General features: G+C 48.9%; 1 protein-coding gene, 1 long non-coding RNA gene and 1 other non-coding gene across 8 annotated transcripts in view; 1 reads left to right on the top strand and 2 right to left on the bottom strand.

The window, feature by feature from the left end:
- Window positions 1-17,972, bottom strand: part of VAC14 (VAC14 component of PIKFYVE complex) — a 113,820-nt gene that overhangs the window by 79,169 nt on the left and 16,679 nt on the right. For all 6 annotated transcript variants that reach the window (XR_010152443.1, XR_010152442.1, XM_016930117.4 and 3 more), the window contains 6 exons: window positions 17,509-17,616; window positions 16,841-16,950; window positions 16,429-16,535; window positions 15,268-15,402; window positions 14,189-14,338; window positions 5,480-5,543 (listed from right to left, as the gene is read on the bottom strand). Coding sequence is in view for 4 of the 6 variants with exons in the window: in XM_016930117.4 (XP_016785606.1) it covers window positions 5,480-5,543; window positions 14,189-14,338; window positions 15,268-15,402; window positions 16,429-16,535; window positions 16,841-16,950; window positions 17,509-17,616 (674 nt within the window). In the remaining 2 variants the exon portion in view is untranslated. The remainder of the gene's footprint in view (window positions 1-5,479; window positions 5,544-14,188; window positions 14,339-15,267; window positions 15,403-16,428; window positions 16,536-16,840; window positions 16,951-17,508; window positions 17,617-17,972) is intronic.
- LOC134808767 (uncharacterized) lies at window positions 7,139-13,065 on the top strand. Its single transcript, XR_010152444.1, has 3 exons — window positions 7,139-7,871; window positions 8,152-9,295; window positions 12,041-13,065. It is a non-coding gene; the product is annotated as an uncharacterized LOC134808767 (long non-coding RNA).
- Window positions 12,444-12,514, bottom strand: TRNAG-GCC (transfer RNA glycine (anticodon GCC)). The gene has a single exon. It is a non-coding gene; the product is annotated as a tRNA-Gly (tRNA).

Genomic DNA, 17,972 nt, shown 5'->3' with positions numbered 1-17,972 from the left:
ACATGTACCAAGCAGTCATTCCCTGGGCTGGAGACACTCTCCCTGGGCTTTTCTTCCCTTGCCTGGCTGGAGGTGGAGGTCATGGGAAGCAGGTGGACCCTAGAGGACCAGGCAGACTGATCTTAGTGCCTGGGAAAGGGAGGGTCAAGATCCCAGCTGCTGTCGGCTCCCAGCTGCTCTGCTGGGCAGGGTTGGCTGCTGCTGCTGAGCTCTGCGCATGCTCAGCAGGGGAACTGGGGCTCTGGGACCCTGCACTCTTCCTAGAGGGCACACTGCATGATGTGCTCAGTTTCCCAGCTGCTGGGCCGGAGCCTGAGAGGTAGCACCCTGCTGTCGTGGCTTACCTTACCCATCAAGAACAGAGGGAGCTCACTCAGTTTAAAATACATTTCTGCATCAGTTCCAAAAAGTCTAGACGAGTCACTCCTGGGGGCTTCTGAGTTATTTCAAGGTGTCTGCAAAATTCCATTTTCATGGAGCATTTTCTCATAAAGCATCTTATAATGAATGTCTTACACATACGCGTACTACAGTTTCCAAATGCATGGCGCTGCTGTGACTATTAAAATATAGATTTACTGAATAATGCTTCTGATATTACCAATAAATAATAATAAGTTCCAGTTGTTCTCTCGGGGAGACAGCATTTCATTTCTGTAACGTCTAACTTTTTACGGTGTTCGGGTTACATCTCTAATCAAATCAGAAGAAAGGTAAATCTAAAAATAGAATTGCTTCTGAAATTGAACTTGCTCTTTAAAATACAGATAATTATAAATTTTTTCAATCAGCAGAGGCTACAAGCTGGGAAATACTGATTTCTAGAACTTTCTGCCTGCTTATTTACAGGGCAGCTAGCTACACCAGGAGAGCTGGTGTCACTGAAGACATCATGACCCTTGGCAACAGCCTGAGCCTCATAGTGGGGACTTCATACAACACCTGTTTGAGAACTCCTAAATCAAATGAGTTAGGGAGGCCAACTGCAAAAGTGGAACTCTCCAACTGCAACTAATAAAGTTAAATGCACGGGCTCTGGAGTCAGACAGATCTAGCTTGAATTCCAGCTTGGCTACTAATTAGTTGAGTGACTCTGGGCAAGAAGTTAACCTCTCTGGGTCTGTTTCCTCATTTGTAAGATGGGGATAATAACAAGGTTCGTGTAATAACAATTGTAGCTAAAGTGTGTAAAGTGCTTTCTGCGGCCCAGGCACCATGTTATGTTCTTTACATACTTAAAAAGCTTTTAAAAATTATTATTATTATTATTGAGACAGGGTCTTGCTCTGTCACCCAGGCTGGAGTGCAGTGGTGCAATCATGACTCACTGCACCCTCAAGCTCCGGGGCTCAACTGATCCTTCCACCTCAGCCTCCTAAGCAGTGGGAACTACAGGAATGTGCCACCACACCCAGCTCATTTTTGTATGTTTTGTAGAAACAGGTTTTCACCATGTTGCCCTGGACTGGTCTCTAACTCCTGGGCTCAAGCAACCAGCCTGCCTTGGCCTCCCAAAGTGCTGGGACTACAGGCGTGAGCCACTGTGCCTGGCTGTTCTTTACATACTTTAACTCATTGAAGCCCCATATCCCTTTGAGGTCAGTACTATCATTACACTGAGTTTAAAGATGAGGAAACTGAGGCGGGGGAAATCACGCTACTTGACCAAGGCCACAGCCAGGCATGCTGGAGTTAGGGCATGAATCCAGGCAGTTGGCTCCACCAGGCAGAGCAGTCACGAGAGAGAACACACCCAGTGGAGACATTTCTCTCTTAACCCTTTCCTCAGCTGGCAAGCATGCTTCCTCCATCCGGGTTCCTTCACGTTCCACTTCTCCCTGGGGAGTCCAATTTTCCACCTCCCATGTATTTCCCATGCTCTGGAGGGTGGAGGAACCCAGACCTACAGCCACCTCACCACCTGCTGCTTTTCCAGGTGGCATTCTTCCATGGCTAAGCCTGGGGCCACCAGGGGCTTCCCGAGTATCGCAGGAAGAGGGGAGATGAGGGAGGGGGAAGACAGCTTCTGCTCTCAGGTTTAGTCAGTTAATTCTCCCTGTGTTTCGGTCCAAGTGAGAAATCTTTTATAAAAAATCTGGGATGCAAGGATTGCTTCCATGGTGATCCTTGAACCCCTGAAAGTGAATTCAGAATTTCATGTGGATGTGCATTTTTTTGGTGTGTGTGTGACAGAGTCTCGCTCTGTCACCCAGGCTAGAGTGCAGTGGCGCGATCTCGGCTCACTGAAACCTCCGCCTCCCAGGTTCAAGCAATTCTCCTGCTTCAGCCTCCCAAGTAGCTAGGAGTACAGGTAAGTGCCACCACGCCTGGCTTTTTTTTTTTTTTTTTTTAATTTTTATTTTTAGTAGAGATAGGGTTTCACTATGTTGGCCAGGCTGATCTCGAACTCCTGACCTCAGGTGATCCACCTGCCTTGGCCTCCCAAAATGCTGGGATTATAAGCGTGAGCCACCGTGCCCAGCTGTGGATGTACATTTTTTTTGGAAGAGGGTCCATAGCTTTCATCAGGCTCTCCAAGGGTCAATGGCCACTCAGAGGCACAGGACTGCCACCACTATGGCAGTTTCCAGCCAGGTGGGAATGCCTTTCTGCTGTGGGAGGAGTCTCCAGTCTGGCCACCACCCTGGGCAGACCTGAACTGAGTGAAACTGGTGGCCTCACGTGGTGCCTTGGGCAAGCGGCGCAGCTGAAGAATCACAGGGTGGGTCTGGCTACCTGGCAACTCTGCACGATCCCATCCGTGTCCAAGCTCAGTCTCACTGTGTCAATACCCGCTGTGGGAAGAAGGTGGTGGGCTGGAGCCCGGGCATGTTGGCTCTGGTTTTACAACTCTGAAGGTGCCCAGCTCTTGAGCACAGCTGGTGACACTGACTGTGCAGCTGCCATGTGGGGACCTCTGTCACCAAAAGTCAGGAAGCACTAGATCATTTGTTCTTGTTTGGTTTTTTAGGTAGGATGGTTTGGATTTTAGGTAGGATTTGGCATTGGCTCCTGAATGACAAGTATAAACCAAAACCCTGGTCCAGTCTAGCAGTTCCTGGCCTTGGCACAAGAACTGAGGGCTCCTGTAGGCTCATCCCAGCCGACAGTAGCGCAGTCTCCCCAGCGAGGCAGCGGACAGCGGTGCCCCTCTGCAGCCCATGGCTTAAGCCTACCTCTGCCTTCTCCTAGACCTCCCCGACCTCCCCCTCAATCCCCATAGCCCAGATTACAGAGACAAGTCTACAACAGGCTTTTGGCTGCCAGAGGGAGGCTTTTAAATCCCAGATCAGATCCTGCCATTCCCACTTGTGACACTGTCTCCACAGCCTCCAGCGCAAAAGCTAAGCCCTCTGCAGGATACACAAGTCCTCGTATGTCTGTCCAGACCGTTCCCCGAGTTCCAGGACCCAGTACCTGAGTCTGCCTCCCCCCTTCTCCTGGGATGCTCAGAGCCACCTGGAACGAGCTCTTGACCACCCCACCCACACCTGCTCCTCCTTCCAGCCCTGGTGTGCAAATGACACTAGGATAGCGGGGGTCTGGCTCACACCAAATTTCTAGAAGGCAGTCTTTCCCTCACCTCTCTCCTGCCTACCCCATCCCACCCATCAGTGAGTCCTGTGGTTCTCAACACAGAGCTCAAACCCACCCAACTTTCTCCACATGCTGCTCCTCCCCAGCCTGAGCCCCCATCCCCTCTGATGGGGACAACGGTGACAGCTCCCTAGCAGGTCTGCATCCACCGGGCCCCTTCTAGATCCACTGTCCACAGAGCAGCCCCATTCTTCCTCCCTTCTCGTCCCTACCATGAAAGTAATACTACTGACCCCACGGGACTCAGACAAAGCTGAAGGATCCGACGTAAAGGTTTAGCACTGCGCTGGGGCCCTGGAAGCCTGGCTATGTTGACTGGCATTAGCTGTTATTCCCAGCCAGTCTTCTCATTGCCTGGGCTCAGGCACCATGGCCCGCCCTTTCTGGTAACTTCACCCCTCACATCAATCACTCCTCTTTCCAGTAACTTCCTGGCTACTTCTCTGCCTCACCACTGGAGTAAATGAATGAAGGTCAGGGACACATTCAGGGGCCAGCTCTTATTTTGGAGCCTACAGGGGTGAGAACAGGCAGGTGCACTGGAACACGTGGCAGCTATGTGAAAACGAGAGAATGGCAACATTCGCTGATCTCCTCCATCAACGTAGGGGGCTCCTAGTGGTACATTTCATAATCGGCTGCACCTGCGTGCTTGGAAAACATGCTCAGGGTGCTGAGGGATGAGGATAAGTTCACAAATGACATCGACGAGGGAAGAACCCTAGCTAGGGGTCTGGGGGGAAGAGCCTCTTGGGGTAGAGTGCACACTTTCTCTTCATGAGTGATTGGCTCTCCCAGGGTCCAGGTTCACTGTCAAGTTCAGGGGAAAGAAACCCCTGTAGGAGACCCACCATCCACTCTAGCCCCAGAGATGCCAAGGTCACCCAAAGAAAAAGTGACATGGGGCAAGTCCAGGGGACTCAGACCAGGGCAGAACCGTTACAGTACCTTCCGCGGGGAGTCCCTTCACCTTGCAGGGAGTATGGAGGGAGCCCTAAGGAAGAGAATTATTTTGCTGCCTGGTCTGCACTGCCCCCATGTGGAAGACTGCGCCATTACAGCTGACCTGGGCGCACAGGAGACGACAGCTCCTGGGGCCGGTGATTTATCCTTAATCTTGGACATGATTCATGACTGCCCATGCTCAGGCTGTCCTTGAACAGACTTCCCCTTGTGGGTCTTGTTGGCCCCCCATCATCCTGGACAAACAGACAGCGCTGAGTCAAGGCAACTGTGTCTCACTGCAGTCACCATGTATTAGCTGTACTTTTATTATTATAACTTGCGTTTACTGACCTCCAATAGCTTAATTTTTTTTAATATTTAAAAATAAGTAAGAACAATCCATTTTCTTTCATTCCTTTTTTTTTTTTTTTTTAAAGACATGGTCTCACTCTGTTATCCAGGCTAGAGTGCAGTGGTGTGATCTCAGCTCACTTCAACCTCTGGCTCAAGTGATCCTCCCACCTCAGCCTCCCCAAGTAGCTGGGACTACAGGCACACGCCACCAGGCCCAGATAATTTTTTGTATTTTCAGTAAAAACAGGGTCTCGCCATGTTGCCCAGACTGGTCTTAAACTCCTGAGCTCAAGCGATCTGCCTGCCTCGGCCTCCCCAAGTGCTGGGATTAGAGGCATAAGCCACCATGTCTGGCCCCCAGTGGCTTCTAATCCGCCCTATCTATCCATCAAGCCTGGGTGGGGTGGGCTTGCTCAGTGTCCTTCAGATTCCTTCATCAATTAACTCTTTTGTGTACAAGGGTGTCCCAAAAGCGCAGCCGCGAGTAGAATTTGCCTTGGGTCATTGCTGTAGTCTCCCGCATCCAGGAAAGATCTAGGCCGCTCGCTTTCCACAAACCTTCTGGCTGAAACAAGCCACTTACCTGGCTGCAGTGAAGACACTGATGCCGCTACTGAAGCTGGAGTCACAGGAACCATCTGGACCTCCTGGGAGAGGAAGAGGAACAAGGGGTCATGAAAGGCTGTTGGCGCTCTTGAATAAACAAGACCCCTGTGACAAGCACACACAGAACTCTCCAGAGCCCCATACCTTGATTCAGGCTCTTCAAAAGGACCATGGCTCTGGAGCCCTGAGGACCCAACCAACGCCCAGTCATTCTCGATAGTCCCCAAGCTTGTAAGTCTGTAGTCACAGTGATCTCACAAGGAGGGGACACCAGTGCTAAATTAACATCTGGCAAATCTCAGAAGGGATCACTGGCCTGAGGGGAATGGATGTTTAAAATGACAGATAATACCCAGCATCCTTAGCTATCAGGAAAATGCAAATCCAAACCACAAGATACTACTGTACACCCATCAGGATGGCTAAAATAAAAGACAGATAATAGCAAGTGTTGATGAGAATGTGGAGAAACTGGAACCCTCGTACATTGCTGGTGGGAATGTAAAATGGTGCAAGCTGCTTTGGAAAGCAGTCTGGCCATTCCTCCAAAGGCTAAACATAGTCACCACATGACTCAGCAGCTCCACTCCTAGGTATATACCAAAGAGAAATGAAAACTTATGGCCACATGAAACCTTGTACATCAATCATGTTCACATCAGCATTATCTACAATAGCCAAAAAGCAGAAGCAACCCAAATACCTATCAACAGATGAATGGATAAATGAGGTGTGGTATAGCCATACAATGGACTATTATTTGGCAATAAAAAGGGATGAAGTACTGATGCACGCCATAAAAATGAACTTTAAAAACATTGTGTTAAGTGAAAGAAGCCAGTCATAAAAGACTACATATTGTATCCCTTTCTCGAAAGTGTTTAGAACAGGCAAACCTATGGAGACGGAAAATGGACTGGAGGTTGCCTAGGACTGGAGGAGACGGGGGAATAGGGTATAATGGCTAATGGATTCTTTCAAGGGCACGGAAAATATTCTAAAATTGATTGTGGTGATGGTTACATAACCCTGTGAATCTACAAAGTCACTGAATTGTACACTTGATGTTGGGTGAATTGTGTGGTACATGAATTCTATCTCAATAAAGGGCTTAAAAAATGACTTTGGGGAAAGGACTGTGACTACACTGTGTCTGCGCCCGAGTCTTCCTCCAAGTGGCCAACTCAATACCTGTCTTAGTATTTAACTTACCATCATATAACCCAGGGTAGAAAAGCATCTACCTGGCATCGACTACTTATTTTTCCCAGTTAAGGAATAACCTTTAAATTCCAACTTTTTTCTTTTGGCATCTAATCAAGTTTCCTAAAGAGCCAAGATGTTCTAGATCTGGAAAGCTGCTGGTAGGATCCTGTTCCGCCTTCAGTCCCCGTCTAGGCACTGGCCACAGCTCTCACTGCACTGAGGAGGGAAGAGGGGGCTGGCAGTCCTGCAGTGCTTGGGGTGGGAGGTGCTATGGGAAAAAATTCCAGACTCCTGATACTAATTTTTTGTAGTTGTGAAATAATTTTAGATGTACAGAAAAGTTGCAAAAAGAGTAAAGAATTCTTTTTATACCCTTTAGCCAGCTGCCCCTAATGCTAACATTGTACATACCCATAGTTCAATTATCTTTTTTTTTTCTTTTTTTTTTTTTTTGAGATAGAGTCTTGGCTCTGTTGCCCAGGCTGGAGTGTAGTGGCACAACCTTGACTCACTGCAATCTTTGCCTCCTGCACTCAAGAGACTGAGCCTACCTCAGCTTCCAGGGTAGCTGGGACTATAGGCACGTACCATTAAGCCCGGATAATTTTTTTTTTTTTTTTTGTATTTTCAGTAGAGATGGGGTTTTGTCGTGTTACCCAGGCTGGTTACAAACTCCTGGGCTCAAGTGATCCACCCACCTCAGCCTCCCAAAGTGCTGGGATTACAGGCGTGAGCCACCATGCCCGGCTCCATAGTTCAATGATCAAACCCAGAAGGTTAACATCGATACACTACCATTAACTAAATGATTACCCTAATTTGAACATCACGAGTTTTTCCATTCCTGGCCTTTTGTTCCAGGATCTCACACTGCATTTAGCTAAACTGTCTTCTTTGTCTCCTCCAATCTGTTGCAGCCCCTCAATCTGTGTGTCTTTCATAAACTTGACACTTTTGAAGCGCTGGTCACTCTGCAGAATGTCTCCCCGTTTGGGTTGGTCTCACGTTTTCTCACGAGTAAGGAGTTGCGCATCTTTGGAGGAATGTCACGGAAGTGCTGCGCCTCAGTGCACCCTATCGGGGGAACGTGTTGTCTGTTAGCCTCATTACTGGTGACGTTAACCTCATCGCCTGACGCACAGTGTCTGCTGGGTTTCTCCCCTGTAAGGTTACTGTTTTTCTGTTTGTAATTAATAAATAACTTGGGGGAAGATACTTAAGATTGGAAAAATATTCTGTTTTCCCTCAAAATGTCCCCAGTGATTGACCGCAGCACTCAGGGCTGGAGCTTGCCTATAACAAATATTACTGTGGAATTTGCCTGATGGTGATTTCTGTCTCCCCTTTTCCTCCATTATTGACTAAAATTTTCTTTTCTCTTTCTCCCCCTCTCCCCTCTCCCCTCCCTCCCTTCCTTCCTTTTTTTTTTTTTTTTTGATACAGTTTGACTCTGTCACCCAGGATGAAGTGCAATGGCATGATCTTGGCTTACTGCAACCTCCGCCTCCCGGGTTCAAATGATTCTCATGCCTCAGCTTCCCAAGTAGCTGAGATTACAGTGGCGCGCCACCATGCCTGGCTAATTTTTTTTTGTATTATTAGTAGAGATAGGGTTTCACCATGTTGGCCAGGCTGGTGTCAAACTCCTGACCTCACGTGATTGACCCACCTCAGCCTCTGAAAGTGCTGGGATTACAGGCGTGAGCCACCATGCCCAGCGTATTGACTGAAGTTTTCTGTAAGGAAGAGCTGTCCCTTCTCCACCATTAATCAATTCAATTATTTATGTCATTATGGACTCCTGGATATTGATATTATTCCATGGGTTACAAATCAAAATGATCATTATTTATATTGTTGTTCAAGTGATACCAGCCTTGGCCTCTTAAAAGTTTTAAATTATACAAGTAAAATATATCCTCATTCTAAAATTTTCAAACACAAAGCAAAACCTCTTTCTCTCCTTAATCTTCAATCTTACTTTTCTCTACCTGCCCATCACCGCTCCCCGGGGTAGGCAAGTCTCTTGCGCTGGCTTGTGCTGTCCTACTTCTTATTTTGTAAACATAAATGGGATCACAAAACTTATTTTCTGCAACTTGCATCTTTCACTCTGTCCTATGGCTTAGAGCAGTGCTATTCTAGGTGCGGGCCATAGACCTTTTCTCCTAGTAAAGGGGGCCTTTATTTCCATGTCTGTACTGCTGCCTGCCCCCTGTAGACCCAGGACGCAGCTCAGAGGGGACAGGGGCAGCTGTGGCAGGGGGCTGGGCCCGCTCAGATGCTCGTCCTCCTAGTGCCAAGGCCCAGGCAGCCTGGTGTCTGTCTGATGGACCAGGGCCTGGGGAAAAGTGAGGAAAAGCTGGGGAAAGCTGGGCAGGATAGACTGGAACAGCAGCCAGGACTCCATGCCCCTGGAGGGCATCTTTTAGAAATACCCACATTTATAGATGAAATAATGTGGCATCAGAAATTGGTCTCAAATTAATTTAGATTGTCTCCTGATTTTCACTCTTACATCTCTCCTGTGCTTTCATGCAGGGTGGGACTGCTGAGGGGAAGGATTGGGCACTTCTTATTTTAACAGGTATTGTCCTTTAGGTTCTACCAATTTATGTGTATTTCCAAATTGGAAGAGCAGTTACCCCTTCTAAAGCCTTTCTTCACCTGTACAATGGGGGTAATGACAGTACCTATACCCTAAGCTTGCTATGACAATGAATGAGCTAACATTTGTTAGGTGTTTAAAATGACACCCACCATATCATAAGAACTATTGTAGCATTTTTTGTTTGTTTTTTAGAAATGGGGTCTCATTCTGTCCCCCAGGCTGTAGTGGCGTGATCATGGCTCACTGCAGCCTCGAGCTCCTGGGCTCAGCAGATCCTCCTGCCTCAGTCTCCCAAGTAGCTGTGACTAAAGGTGTGTGCCACCTCACCCAGCTAATTTTTTAAAATTATTATTTTTGTAGAGACAGGGTCTCTCACTTTGTTGCCCAGGCTGGTCTCAAACTCCTGGCTTTAAGCAATCCTCCCGCCTCAGCCTCCCAAAGTATTGGGATTACAGGCATGAGCCACTGCACCTGGCCCATTTGTTACATAAAGGATTAATGGCCCTGTCATGGACTTTCACATTTTTCTTCCATTTCTTTCTTCTGACTTAAAGGAGCTCTTTCTTGTGTTTGGATACTAACTCTTTAATGACAAAATACATTGCAAATATCTTCTCCCAGTCTGGGCCTTGCCTTGTAACTTTTAACCTTTTTTCAGTTACACCAATTTTATTTTGTTTTGAGATGGGGTCTCGCTATATTGCCCAGGCTGGACTTAAATTCCTGGGCTCAAGGGATCCTTGTACCTCAGCAAATTGAGTAGCTGGGATTAAAGATACGCACCACCACACCAGCTTCAGTTTTTAATTTAAATATGGTTTGTTTCAATTTTTTCTTTTTTTTTTTTAATAATTTTTGCTTGTGGGTCTTGTTTAAAAAATTCTACCAGGTTTTTTTTTTTTTTTTTTTTTTTTTGAGATGGAGTCTTGCTCTGTTGCCTATGCTGCAGTGGTGTGATCTCGGCTCACTGCAACCTCTGCCTTCCAGGTTCAAGCAATTCTCCTGCCTCAGCTTCCCAAGTAGCTTGGACTATAGGCATGCACCACCATGACTGGCTAATTTTTTGTATTTTTAGTAGAGATTGGGGTTCCACCATGCTGGCCAGGCTGGTCTCGAACTCCTGACCTCGTGATCCGCCCACCTCAGCCTCCCAAAGTGCTGGGATTACAGGTGTGAGCCACCGCGTCTGGCCCCTAATTTTTGTATTTTTAGTAGAGACGGGGTTTCACCATGTTGGCCGGGCTGGTCTCGAACTCTTGACCTCAAATGATCCGCCTGCCTTAGCCTCCCAAAGTGCTGGGATTACAGGCATGAGTCACCATGCCCAGCCATAAACATGTATTAAAACAACACTGAAGCACCCGTTAGTGTTTGTCATGTGCTAAGTGATTTACATGCAAAAATTTTGTCTGAAACACACAACCACACTATAGGTTAGGTATTACTATTGTTACCCTACTTAACAAATAAGAAATCTGAGGCTCAGAAAGGGCAGGCAGCTGTCTGAGGGGAACAGATATAAAGTCAGCAGAGCCAGGACTCATAGGCAGGTTGTTCAGACCCCAGAAGCTCTGCTGCCATTCCTGAGACAATCAGGACACGTCCTGGAGGGGACCAGGCTGGACACGCAAAGTGCCATAAGAGCTCAGAACCAGGGAAATGGCACTGTGCTGTGGATGGCCCCAAGTGGCAGGCCAAGGGGGAGTCGGAGCAAGTGAAGAGGCACAGATGAGGGGCTGCCCTGACTGGAGGTCCTGTGGTTAGAGGAGGAGGGAGAAGATGCGGAGGTGGGGCAGGGGTGCAAATATGCACACACACAAAGGTTCTTGCCCGGAGGTGTGCCATGAGGAACGTGGTGCTGTCGGCGGATCAGCACAAGTAAACAAAGAAGGCCAGGCAGGAGGTCCTGTCTCCAGCCAGGTGGACCAGAGTGGGAACAGAGGGAGCAGAGAGGGAAGAGTGAGCAGGAGAGGCTGTGATGAACTTGTCCCTGACCAGCGAAGCTATCTCTGTCCTGCGGCTGGCAGGGACTGTCTCCTGGGCACCTTGGTAAAAGACTGGTGATTAGTTAGTTACAAGCTAAGCAGGGCTAAGAGTGGATGTAAAGGCGCCAAATTAGCTCTTACCATCTCTGGGAACTAGTACAAAGTGAGCTTTTCATCTGCTGAAATGCTGTTTACGAGGCAGTAAAATCCAGAGCCAAGAGGCATGAATGTATCCTGGTTAGGGTAATACTCTTCTGGGCAAGCAGCTGTGTGAAAAAATGCTTAGGAAAACCATCTAAAAAGGTAGATAGGCTGCACTGGCCGGGAATCAAACCCGGGCCTCCCGCGTGGCAGGCGAGAATTCTACCACTGAACCACCAATGCTCCAGCTGGCAGGGATGTTTTTAGTTGAGGCCACGACCCACAGGATGGAGTGGTTCCTTTCTAGCGGGCTTGACTTCTTGCCACATAAGCAGAAAGGTGGCAGGGGCTGTTGGGTTCTAATTTAGAGGAATAGGCACTGACTTTTTTTTTTTTTAATTGAGATATAATTCATATAACATTTCACATAACAAAAATTTCACCATTTTCAAGTGTTCAACTAGGTAGTTTTTAGTACATTCACAAAGTTGCGCACCCATCACCTCTATTTAATTCTAGAACATCTCCATAACCCCAAAAAGAAACCAGGCATCTGTAAGCAGTCAGTCCCAATTCTCCTTTTCTTCAAACCCAGGCAACTGTTACTCTATTTTCTGACTATGGATTAAGAGGCACTGTGAACTTCAAACAAACAGAGCAGAAGGTGAAGCTGTGTAAGTTCTATGATCTTAACTACGTATATATATTAAAAACTGGAAAAAATACATCAAAATTTGAACATTCATTGTCTCTTGGGGATAGTCTTGTTTCTTTGCATTTTTCTCTACTTTCCAAATTTTCTAAAATTAGAATTAGAAAACAAAAATCAAACACTCATATTTCAGTGAGAGGTCACAAAATATGTATCCCCGAGTCTTCTAGTTTCTCCCAGTAAAAAAAGCTCCTCCCTTTGAAGGCCCGCACTAGCTTATCCCTCCAAGTTAACTTATTTCTCCAAGTTTTCTTTTTCCAGGAGCTGCCAAAAAGCTTTCCGCTGCTGCATTGGCCGGGAATCGAACCCGGGCCTCCCGCGTGGCAGGCGAGAATTCTACCACTGAACCACCAATGCTCCAGCTGAGTGCTGTTCTGCCTCCAGCTGTTTTGTTGCTCCGATTCACAGTGGTGATGGCACAGCTGTAACCTGACACCTGAGATGGGTCCAGCATGGACAGCTGCTGGATTTTACCAGCCAAACCCATGGGAGGAGGTGGGGCATGCATGCTTGACATTCTGCTCAGCTGTTCAAAAGAGAAGTCCATGAATGGCAATGGGAGAATGCTCAGCAATTCTTTTGGCTCCTGTGGGCAGGTTCCAGACCTTACTCTGTTATCCTTAAAGATCTGAGTAGGCTTAGTCTTCCCTATAAAAAATTTCTTGACAAATTAGCTGAAACTGTCATTCACTTGTTTCTCTTGTTTTATGGCCTTGTGGGTTATTCTACTGAATGCTGTGATTTCTTTTACCACTGGTTGATTTGTCTTGTTTTGCTGTCTTGCCTCCTTGACTAGACTGTAAGCCTCTGGAGCACAAGGACTTTGTCTGGTAAACACAACTTGATGTATAACAGATGTTTGCTAAATGTTAGATTTGTAATAAATGGAATTTAACTGGAAAAAAAAAGATCTGAGTAGGTTATATCTCAGTTTACTCTCTGGCTGCTTCGGCAAAGGAGGACATCACCCCAAAGCTGATCAGTGACCTCTTGGTGAGGACAGAGACCCAAGAAATATGAAAGCATCAGGGTTCTAGATTACATCTGGAGTCAAATTCCAGATGCCAGTCAGCATAAATGTGGTTTCTTTTTTCTTTTTTTTTTTTGAGATAGGGTCTTTCTCTGTTGCCTAGGTTGGAATACAGTGGTGTGATCATAGCTCACTGCAACTTCTGCCTCCTGGGCTCAAGTGATCCTCCTGCTTCAGCCTCCTGAGGAGCTGGGACTATAGGCGTGCACCACCATACCTGGCTAATTTTTGTAATTTTTTTTTTTTTTTTTGGTAGAGATGGGGTTTTGCCATGTTGCCCAGGCTGGTCTCAAACTCCTGAGTTCATGCAGATTGCCTCAGACTCCCAAAGTGCTGGGATTACCCAGCCCGGCCATAAATGTGGTTTCTTATAATGCAGTTTTCTTTACCTTACAGGTAAACAAGAAAATTATGTTAGAGGAGTCTGAAAGGAGAGCAGAGCAACTTCACTTTTTAAAGGCACTTATTTGGGCAAGAGAATTTTCAAGTACAGAATAAATCGAAGCTAGAGCTTTCTTAACCCTCCCACCCTGAGAATGACCCGCATGGTAAAGGCAGCCAGGCTTCTTGGTGGCTGGATGTCTACGGCCAAGAATCAAGTGCCCCCTGAATCCTGGTACTCCTCCCATGCTCCAAACCTTCCTGCCCTGAAAACAACTCTTTCCCGTGAATCCAGGAAAAAGATGAAGGAAAGGCTTCATGGTCTTTGAGGCAGGAAGGGTTAAGATCATGGCTGCTGGAGACAGCCTGCCTGGGTTCCAATCTGGTTCCAGTCTTCACTAGCTGCGAGTGTGTGGCCATGGTACTCAGCTTCTCTGTGTCCTGTCTGCAGAATGGGGGAGAACCACTGCTGCCACTGCGCTGGGTTGCTGCTACAATTATGTGAGTGACATACATAAAGTAGTCCTGGTTGCTTAAGTGAGGCCCCAAGGAAACTCCTATGACATCTGGCTCCCTGGGCCCCCGACAGGAGGTGAGGGGTAGGGACGGAGTCCACTCACCACTGGCTGTGCCCTCCTGCTTTGGCAGGGCATCGTCAGGGGTGGGCTCTGCCTGCCTCTGCCCAGGTCTCAGCTCATCCGGCTCGTCGTCCTCGGGGGTGACCAGCTTCATCAGGCTCTGGTTGCACACGTTGGCCACTTCTTTGATGCCTGAGTCCACTGATGTAAGGAGCGTGATCTGGTTTGGATGCCTGTCTCTCTAAATCTCTTGCTGAAATGTGATTCCCAGTGTTGGAGGTGGGGCCTGGTGGGAGGGGTTTCGGTCATTGCGGTGGATCCCTCACGAATGGCTTGGTGCCCTCCCCATGGTACTGAGCGAGTTGAGTGAGTTCTTGCTCTATTATTATTCATGAGGGGGCTCGTTCTTTCAAAAAGCCTCCCACCTCTCTTGCTCCCTCTCTTGCCATGTGACCTGCTGGCTTCCTCTTCGCCTCTGCCATGACTAAAAGCTTCCTGAGGCCTCACCAGAAGCCAAGCAGATGCTGGCACCATGCCTCCTGTACAGTCTGCAGAACCGGGAGCTGAAGCAACCTCTTTTCTTTATAAATTACCCAGCCTCAGGTATTCCTTTATAGCAACGCAAAATGGGTTAATATAGAGTGGTCCCAGCCGGGGGAGGCTTCTCTGAACCTCGTATTCCTAGTCTGGAGCTCAGTCGTCTCAGGGCTACGTTAGGCAGACAGGCTGTCCGAACTGAGCCCCTGCTCTCCTTGTCATACTGGTGCCCCTGTGAAATGCGCCTATTTCTTCTCTTAGGACCCCTTCCTAAACCCTCCCACCAACAGGATCTCCCCAGCCCAAGGTGGGGCAGTATGAACTCAGAGGGTTGGAACTTTGGGGCCCCCGAGAGCTGCTCCAGATCTGCAAGTAACCAGGCAAGGTGTGGGGACAGCCAGCATCAGCCCCGGGTCCCTGGCTTTCCTAATCCACGTTTGGCTCCATCTCTTTTTCCCGAGCTGCTAGGGACTATGGAAGTGTGATGGATCCTAAGAGAGCCCCCAGCCCCCAGTGCAGGGTCCCTCAACTTCATAATCCCTTTGGGGCTTCTCTCAATTATTCTCTCCCAAAGCAAAGGATACTTTTCTTGCGGTCATCGTAGGCCAGGCAGGGCAAGACAGCAGTCAGGATCCCGGAGGAGTAAGGCAGCATGACGCGGCCCGCCAGCTGGATGAACTCCCGCATCCAGCACATGGCTGTCAGCTGGATGAGGTCATCTGGAAGGGGAATCAGGGGGTTCAGAGGGGCCAGCACGCGCAGCCCGAGTGCTCCCTCCCACCCATACACGTGGGATGGGGCTGGCGGCCTGTGGAACCCAAGCGCCTGACGGCTTCCAGCCTCACCAATGCTCTACTACCTGTGTGCTTTGCCTTCCAAAGGTGGAGACACAGGCTGGGACGGAGCAACAATCCTGTGCTAGACTGTAAGGGCAGCCGCATCCCTGCCCCTCTGCACTGGGACTCTGCTCCTCCTCTCATCAAGAGTGGAATTAACTTCTCCACCCCTTGAATCTGGGCTGGCCTTGCTTCCTTGGCCAATGAGATGTGGTGGAAGTGATGATGTGGCTGGATCAAGCCTAGGCCTCAACAGGCCTTGCTCACTTCTACTGTCTGTCTTGGAATCCCACTGATGCCATATGAGCATGCCCAGGCTAGCCTGCTGGACGATGAGACATGTGGTCCAGCTGCCCCCATGGTCCCAGCATGACATGAGCCAGACAACTGCCAGACATAAGTGAGGCCACTGTGGCCCATCCACCCCAGCAACCCTACAGTTAACAGCAGGTACTTGATTGAGCCTAGCCAAGCCTGGCCCAGGTGAGTGGAACCACCCAGGTGACCCACAGACTTATGATAAGTGACTGTTGTTTTAGGGAATGACGTTTTGTGGTGGTTTGATACTCAGCAGAAGTGAACAGATACATAATCCCAAGCTCCAAGCATTTCAAGTCTCAGGGCTAAGGCCAAGTTCACCAGTAAGGAAACCTCCAGATCTTACTCCACACAGGCCACACACACCAGGTGAAAGGACCTCTGTGTCTCTGTGGTGACAGAACCCAGACCTCCCTCTGTGAGACCCAGCACTCCACCTCTCCCAGGGCCCACTGTCACACTGGCTAATATTCCTACCAGGAATCTCCCCTGCCCCCTCACTGAAGCTGAGATGGTGAAAGGGGCTTCTGCGGAGGTGGCAGTGGCAGCAGCAGTGGCAGCCGTGGCTGTGGGCCCTCCCCCAATACTCACCCGTGGTCTGGCAGTGGATCACCAGGATGTTGGCCATCTCAGCAAACTTCACACTGGAGGGGTTCTTCTTAATTTCTTTTAAGAATTCTCCAAGAACAACCTCACACCTATGAACAAGAACAGGAAAGTGGAAACAGCGAGGGTCAGCCAGGGCTGGAGGAGCCTCAAACCAGCCCCATTTCCGTGCTGGGTCAGCCACCCAGAGGGCGGCTTGGCTTTTGGACTTGTCAGGTGATCATTTTCAGATGCTGGGGGTTGATGGGCTCTTGGCTCCTCAAAGCGGGAAGCACAAGAGCCAGGAAGAAGAGGTGATTTCCTGCCCTCCTGCCGCGGCCTCTCTGTGGGCATGAAGCGCATGGGCACAGCTGGGGGTGGCAGCAGGCAGCAGCTTCCTGCCCCTTACTCCACTCACATTTTGCGAATCTCTTTGCCATTGTCGCCCAGGATCTGGAAGAGTCCATCCAGGATCTCCGGCAGGTAATCCAGCAGGTTAATGTCTGGCACCGACTCCAGAACCAGGATCTGACCAGGGGAAGGGAACAGGAGGGGAAGTCAGCTCCAGAACCCTGTTTCCTGCTCACCAAGCCTCTGGGACTGGGCTGTAGGAAGGGGACCCTGCTGAGACAGCATTTCCCTGCAGTGCAGGTGTCCCATGCGGGAGGAAGGTGCTGGCAAGGACAGCCAGCATTTTTTGTTTAATGTGCAGGGGAATGGCAATTTGACTCTAAGGAAATTCGGATGCCCAGGGGAGAAGGGGATGGATGGGGAAGGACAGAAAAGGCTAGAAAAAGTGAGATTGCTGGAAGTAGCACTGCTGGCTTTAAAGGAAACTCGGGTGTTTTCTGGGACAAGGAAAGAACTGGACTCCCTTCCAGGGCAACAAGAACCTGATCCCTTCAGGGCCAACATGGTGGGTTTCGGGGGCAAAGCTGAATAAGGTGTTTTTGAATTATCAGGTGTTAATGGCTATTCGAGGGAGAACATGGAGGGTTCCTATAGCCAAAGGGCCTGACAAGGGTGTGCTAGAGAGCAGATTTTCCAAACTGGAGGCTGGAGAAACGGTGTCCGGCCAGGCCTTACCCAGGAGATGATGAACTGCCGGGCATACTGGTTGTTGGAGTAAATCCTCTCTCGCAACAAGGGGATGAAGCTCACCAGGTCAAACTTGTTGCTCTCAGTCACAATGTCCTGTAGATCAGAGGAAAGTGAGCTGCCGAGAGCCCGAGACCAGGGCTGCCTGACCTCGCTGAATCACTTGCCCAGGGCTGGCTCCAGCGCTCAGGCGGCCACCAAGGAAAATGGCCGATCCTGAGCTAGGCATAAGAGGTCTCTGGAGTATTCATCCTGTTCCAGTCCACGGGATACGAAAAACGGGTAGATTGAAAGCAGGAATCAAAGTCGAGAGAACCAACTGAATGGCAAGACCCTACTCTCTGTGGTCTGGATGGAATGCCCAGGCCCCTGCTGTCAGGGCCAGAGTGGTGTGGAAAGTGACAGGCAAGCTTCTTTGCTCTAGGTGGCGGCAACAAAAGGGGACATTTTGG

The sequence above is a fragment of the Pan troglodytes genome, chromosome 18 (genome assembly GCF_028858775.2).
Source record: "Pan troglodytes isolate AG18354 chromosome 18, NHGRI_mPanTro3-v2.0_pri, whole genome shotgun sequence".
Classification (NCBI taxonomy): Eukaryota; Metazoa; Chordata; class Mammalia; order Primates; family Hominidae; genus Pan; species Pan troglodytes.
Note: the sequence above shows the minus strand (reverse complement) of the source record. Positions and strands in the feature narration are given on the sequence as shown.